At 50.7% G+C, this 6,293-nt stretch overlaps 1 protein-coding gene across 1 annotated transcript; it reads left to right on the top strand.

Moving 5' to 3' along the window:
- The first annotated feature begins 3,301 nt into the window (after positions 1-3,301).
- On the top strand, positions 3,302-5,689 carry OTUD1 (OTU deubiquitinase 1). The gene has a single exon (XM_059818973.1). It carries the CDS (start codon positions 3,302-3,304, stop codon positions 4,634-4,636), a length of 1,335 nt encoding a protein of 444 aa, XP_059674956.1. The 3' UTR covers positions 4,637-5,689.
- Positions 5,690-6,293: the final 604 nt, after the last annotated feature.

Below are 6,293 nucleotides of genomic sequence, written 5' to 3'. Positions count from 1 at the left end.
TATTTGCTACCATTACCAAAACCTGCTGGCATATTTAGCATGTATTTCAGGATACTCCTTGGATTTTTGTTCAGAGATAAACAAGTTTTTTGTCCAGAATATGCCATAGTAGAGCATTAGAATTAACACAATGATAATTTGGGCATACATAATAAATCTATTTCTTTCCTCAAATGAAGCACCATGAACATTGTACCTCACTGTAACTATCAATCAGAATTAAACAGCTGCCAATCTGTTAATGTACTCCTGTTGCAAATAACCTATGGTTTTGGAGAGAACAGTCATTAGCGAGAGTTTCTGTAGTATCCTAGACGAAAGAAAATTGATTCAAAATGCAGCACTCACTCACGACAGAAGTGCTCTTAGTCTGCTGGATCCATTTACTATTCTTTTAACAGAAAGAGCTGTCTCTCTCTCTTTCTCTCTGTTACCAGACTATTTAAGACTTTAAACCCACCATCCTGCAGTAAGCTCTGGCATTTACTGGTGGACAGAGCAATTAACTAAGCAAAACCACAGACACACCTTTTTTCAACTAAAAAAAATAGGCAGAAGGGCTGGTGAGCATGAAGTAATGTGCATCTTTATTATAGTTACAATGAACACACCCACAATGAACAGCTACTGGCACATTTAAAACCCCCCAGGAGGGGGCAACTTCCAGAGATTTTACATTAAATCACCAATGAATATACTAGAACACATTTTAATTTGGAAATACACCTTGTCAAGTTTTGACTAAGAGGTAAAACTAAACAGGAATCTTTCCTTTGCTCCAAGCCTTCATTTCAAGGAGGGAAGATTTCAGTTTATGACTATTTGATCAATATATATTCCTCTCTAAGCAATGATTAGTCCAGAAATAAAGGCTCACTGGCTGACCTCACAAGCTATATTTAAAACAAAATTCTGAACATTCTGAAATACAAGAGTCACTCTGTAATTTCAGAGCAGTTGTAATCGCTTATCCCCCGTAACAGGCTGCCAGAAATGCTCCTGCCCAATACCCATCACCATTTCTTCTAAAGATATCAACTTTCTGGCTGTAGCAGGTAAGTCAGGACATTTGGGCTTTGATTCATATCTGATACACCTCTTACATTTCAACTTCGGAGGCAATAATTTTGGATATCTGTTGACGCTGTAAATTTTTCTTAAGAGGTTCCCAATAATGCATGGAATTAACTGCCGTATTTTATCCAAAACAAAAAAGTATGTGAAAACTGTTCTCTTAAATATCCATGTTTGCCAGCACCACGGATTTTGGCATTTTTCCTTCAACATGCAAGTTAGCCAAGAAATCACAACACATTTTCTGTGTAAAGAGGAGAATGAAATTTCATACTGTGTTGCCGGTAGCCCTGGAATCAGCTGCAGAGATTGAAGATAGGAAATAGTTCCCTGGACATGGACACAAAAGACAACTAAGACTCCAAAGAAACAATTATTTTTGACATTGCAGTCTGTTGCAAGTGATCCTCTTAGTTACATCTTTTTAATTAATGTAAACGGAACAAGGCAAAGAAATTTTTCAGAATGTCCAAATAAAGCAGTTTTTTTGTTTGGTTGTTTTTTTTGAAGTTCTGTAATCTGCTTGGATTACTAAAGCTTTTCTGAAGATATTTTTTGAGACTGCGGGATGGAATCCAGAAAATTTTTTAAATATCCCTTTGAAATCACATATATCAATACCTTATTTTTTTTTTCATTTCGGCAGGAATAAGTGTCTGTGTTATTTGATCATAGTGTAAACTGGCGTTCCTTGGTCAGCATGCCACTCAGAACATAATCAAATTCAGTGTGTACAGATAACATCATCATACATGGGCAAAGGGTTAGATATGACTTTATTTATAACACAGCTAACACTAAAAGACACGGCTTAATTTTAAGACACTACAGGTATGAATAAACAAATTACCAATGATCCTTCTGAGACCTGTGTTTTAAATCTGGTCTCTCCTGTTATTATGTGATGATTTATATAATAATTTTTTATGCATGCATGCATTACATTTTCCTAAGTAGGACTGCAGGTGGACAAATAGCAGCTTGTGCCAGTGACTGTCAGAAAACCAATGAGTGAGCATTATTCCTACCCCAGCTGCAAATTATGAATTGTGACACGGATTACATGTAGGCAGAAGCCTCATTCCTTTTCAACAACAACATAGATACAGCATAGCATCGGTCAACTGTAGGTAGAACATCTCCAATAATTTATACTTGATGGTCAAGTCTAAAAATCAAACTGCTCGGCTGACAAATTGTCTCATGAGAAATTGCTTTCGCTCCCTTCTCTGGCATTTCCCAGGTCGGCCCCCAAGCACACCCGATGCACTGCTCCCCTCTTTGAAGCTTCCTCGACACTCCCCGTTACCAACGACTTCCTAGCTAGCACCCAGCCCAGCCTCGCAGAAGTTACGTGCCGGCAGCCCGGCCGGGGAGAGCCGGCACTCCTCCCCCAAACGCTCCTCAGACCGAGGCACCCGTTTCCATCAGCCTTCCCGCGCCTCCCTCCGGCAGCGGCCGGCGCGCACGGCCCCGCCACAGCCTCGGCTGCGGAGCGCGGCTTCCCCGGCACTGGCTCCCAGGCGGCGGGGCTGAAGCACGCCAGGGAAGCCAGGCCAGGCCAGGCCAGGCCAGGCCAGGCCAGACCAGACCCGACCGGGCCAGGCCGGGCCGGGCCGGGCCAGGTCCGCACCGCTCGCCCCTCCCCGAGGGACAGAGGAGCGGACCCCCTTCAGGCCCGGACCTCCCCAGAGGACACGGTAGCGCACCCCCTCAAGTCCCGACCTGCTTAGGCCCCACGCCGCTGAGGGACGCCGCGCCCCGCCCCGCCCCCGCCCCGCCCCGCCTCCGCTGCGGCCCCGCCCCGCGCAGCGTCCCCTTCCGCCAGGGGGCGGGGCGGCGCTCCGTGAGGGGCAGGCATTTCGCATTCCAACGTGCCTCGGCCCTGAGGTAAACACGGGCGCGGCCCCGCCCCCGGGCCCGGCCTCCAGCAGCTTCCAGAAGGGCCTGGGCGCTGCGGCCGCGCGCGCCCGCGCAGGGGCCGGCCAGGGCTGGGCCGGGCGGCGTCGGGGCCGCGCGGCGCTGGTGGCGCAGTCGGAATTGCCGCCGCCGCGGGGCCCAGCCAGCAGCGGGGCGCGCAGGGGCGGGGCGGCGGGGGGTGATGCCCTTGTTTATTTTTACCCGGGCGGCTCATCCTCTCCGGCAGCCCCAGCGCGGCCCCCGCCGCCGCTCCCCGCCCCGGCTCCGACGGCGCCGCCTATAAAGCGCCGCCCGCGGGGAGCCGAGGATGCAGCTCTACAGCTCCGTGATCACCCACTACCCGGCGGGCGGGACGGCCGCCGCAGCCGCCGCGACCCCGCCGAGCGCTGCCGGTGTCTTCAAGGTCTCCTTGTCACCGGGACCCCCCTCCGCGGAGGCAGCGAGCGCCGCCGACGCCGCCGGCCCGAGCCCGACCGCGGAGAGCCCCGCCAAGGACGGCTTCATTCCCGGGGGGGGAAGCAGCAGCAGCAGCGCCGCCGCCATGCCCGCCTTCTCCTCCTGCCTGGAGGTGATGCCGAGCGGCCCCGCGGCGGGCCCCGGCGGGCGGCCGGCGGGCGGCCCGCAGTACAGCTCCTGCGCGCAGGTCACCGTCAGCCGCCGCCGGCCGCTGGAGCGGATCGTGCCCATCCGCATCGTGCAGCGAGCCGAGGCCCCCGGCGAGCTGGTGCCGGCCTCGCCGCGCAGCCGCGCCTGGCTGGAGGGCATCCTGGAGAGCATGCGGCAGGCCGGGGGGGACGGCGAGGCCGCCGCCCTGCCGCCGCCCGCCGAGGAGCCCAGCAACCGCAGCCTGCGCCTCAGCGAGCACTGCCAGGCGCTGCAGGCGGCGGCCGCCGGCGCCCAGCCCGGGCTGGTCCCCGGCTGTCGCTCCGCGGAGAGGAACGGCAGCCGGGCGCAGCCCGCCGCCGGCCCCTCGCCCGGGAAGGAGGAGGAGGAGGAGGAGGGAGGGGGTGCCGATGCCGATGTGCGCAGGGGGCCAGGCGGCAGGCCGGAGCGCAGCGAGAAGCTGGCGCTGTACCTGGCCGAGGTGGAGAAGCAGGACAAGTACCTGCGGCAGAAGGGCCGGTTCCGCTTCCACATCATCCCCGACGGGAACTGCCTCTACCGCGCCGTCTGCAAGGCGGTGTACGGGGACCAGCGGCTGCACAGCGAGCTCCGCGAGCAGACAGTGCACTACATCGCCGACCACCTGGACCACTTCAACCCTATCATCGAGGGCGACGTGGGAGAGTTCCTCATCGGCGCCGCCCAGGACGGGGCCTGGGCCGGCTACCCGGAGCTGTTGGCCATGGGGCAGATGCTGAACGTGAACATCCACCTCACCACGGGCGGCCGGCCCGAGAGCCCCACCGTTTCCACCATGGTTCACTACCTGGGGCCCGAGGACCCGACACGGCCCAGTATCTGGCTGAGCTGGCTTAGCAATGGGCACTACGATGCTGTGCTGGACTGCGTGTGCCCCAACCCGGAGTACGAGGCGTGGTGCAGACAGACTCAGGTACAGCGCAGACGGGATGAGGAGCTGGCCAAGTCCATGGCAGTGTCCTTGTCCAAGATGTACATTGAGCAGAATGCTTGCTCTTGAGACCACCTGGGCCGCAGGCTGGGAGCTTTGCTGCAGGGACTGAAACAGGCAGAAGGTGTGCTGGCTGTGATGGTGATGCCTTAATCCTTAATGAAGCAGCAGCACCTCAGACTGAGAAGGACTGTAGATTGTGGGGGATAAATACAAACGTGTGTAATGTTCGGTTGTAAAAACTTAGCCTCGGATTATTTGCAAGCAGATTCTCCGTGTATGTTTGTGTTCCCCTTCCCCACTGTCTATTTTCTATAAGAATGTATTTTTTGCACAATATTTTTAAACTGTTACCTCCATCTTCTACATCTTACATTAGTATCTGGCTTTCAGCTGTACAGCCAAAAAGTTTGTAAACAGTTTTTGTAAATAAGGCTTATGATGTAACAGCTATTTTTTGCTGTGTTTTTTACCCATAAACCTTATATTTTTACCAAATGAAGTTGATGTCAAACTGACCCTCCCTGATTGATGAAAGTATCATGGGTATTTTCTTGCAAAACTAAAACAATGGCTTTTGTAGAAGTGCAGCAAAGTACGAACAGACTGCTTTTCAGAACAGTTGCTTTCTCTGCCTGGAGCACAGAACAGGTCCTTTGAGCCAGTTGGAATGCAGCTACACATGAACAGTACAGGGAGCAATTGACTCTTCTGTATTTAATTACTGTTTTGAGTAAACTGGCCTCTTGTTGCCTGGTTGGCTTGCCCTCTGCTCCATTTATATTATTTATCTGTAATAACAGAACATTAACTTGCAATAGAATGTTGTGACTAGATAATAGTCTCCTGCTTTGGCAATAATTGCCTTGGCTGCACCTCGGTGTTTGTGTTCTTGTTTCTGGGGTTATGATGTCTTTTGTATAAGCCCAGCTTCTCTTTTGGCACTGGTGTTACACCAACAAATCGTTATCTGATCACAACATTTTATTTACTTGACACTATTTTCTAATCAAGAAATAAGGAGTGGTATTCTACATCATGGTTTAAAAGGAAAAAAAGAGTATTTAAATTGAGGTTTGTATGGTTTGCTGGGTCAAACGTTTAAATGTTTCAAATCTGAATTCTGTCTCTTCTTTCTGATTAACTTGTTAGATATATTTATTAAGTAATGCAGTTTGTACTTTTTTATTTTGTAATATATTGTGATTTTTGGAATTTATACTGTATTTGTATATTAGTAATATTCACAGCTAAAATGGAATGAATAAAGAATATAATTTTATTTGTGTTCTTTTTTTCCACCCTTAGCATTCCTGGTATGGTGAAGAACTGCAGGTGGGTTCCCAAGACCCTTTATTTAGCTTTTCTACCTTAGTTTCCCCAATTAAGAGGCGGGAAGAAGGGGCATGGTACTTCACAAATGTGAACTACTGATAATTCTGGTGTCTGTGAATATGTGAAAGAAATGCAAACACTTAAAGACAATTGAATATCCGTAATTCTTTTGTAACTGTAAGAGATCTTAGCATATCTCTTTGCCAATGGGAAACTTTTTTTGTGTATTAATATGCCTTAGAAGAGGGGTTCTCAAGCACAGTACCTGGGTTGGTAATACCAGTGGTGGTGATGAACCAGCTCCTTCCTGGGCCATGCACACTTGAGGTTGGACTTTGGAAATTGGGAATAGCCAGTCTGCAGTCAGTCCCAAACTCGTTTTAGATTTGCC

This window comes from Gavia stellata, chromosome 6 (assembly GCF_030936135.1).
Source record: "Gavia stellata isolate bGavSte3 chromosome 6, bGavSte3.hap2, whole genome shotgun sequence".
Classification (NCBI taxonomy): Eukaryota; Metazoa; Chordata; class Aves; order Gaviiformes; family Gaviidae; genus Gavia; species Gavia stellata.
The sequence above is the reverse complement of the archived record's forward strand: the minus strand, read 5'-3'. Positions and strand labels throughout refer to the sequence as shown.

Coding starts and splice junctions, on each gene's coding strand:
- OTUD1 (XM_059818973.1), top strand. CDS start 3,302: ATGCAGCTCTACAGCTCCGTGATCACCCACTACCCGGCGGGCGGGACG.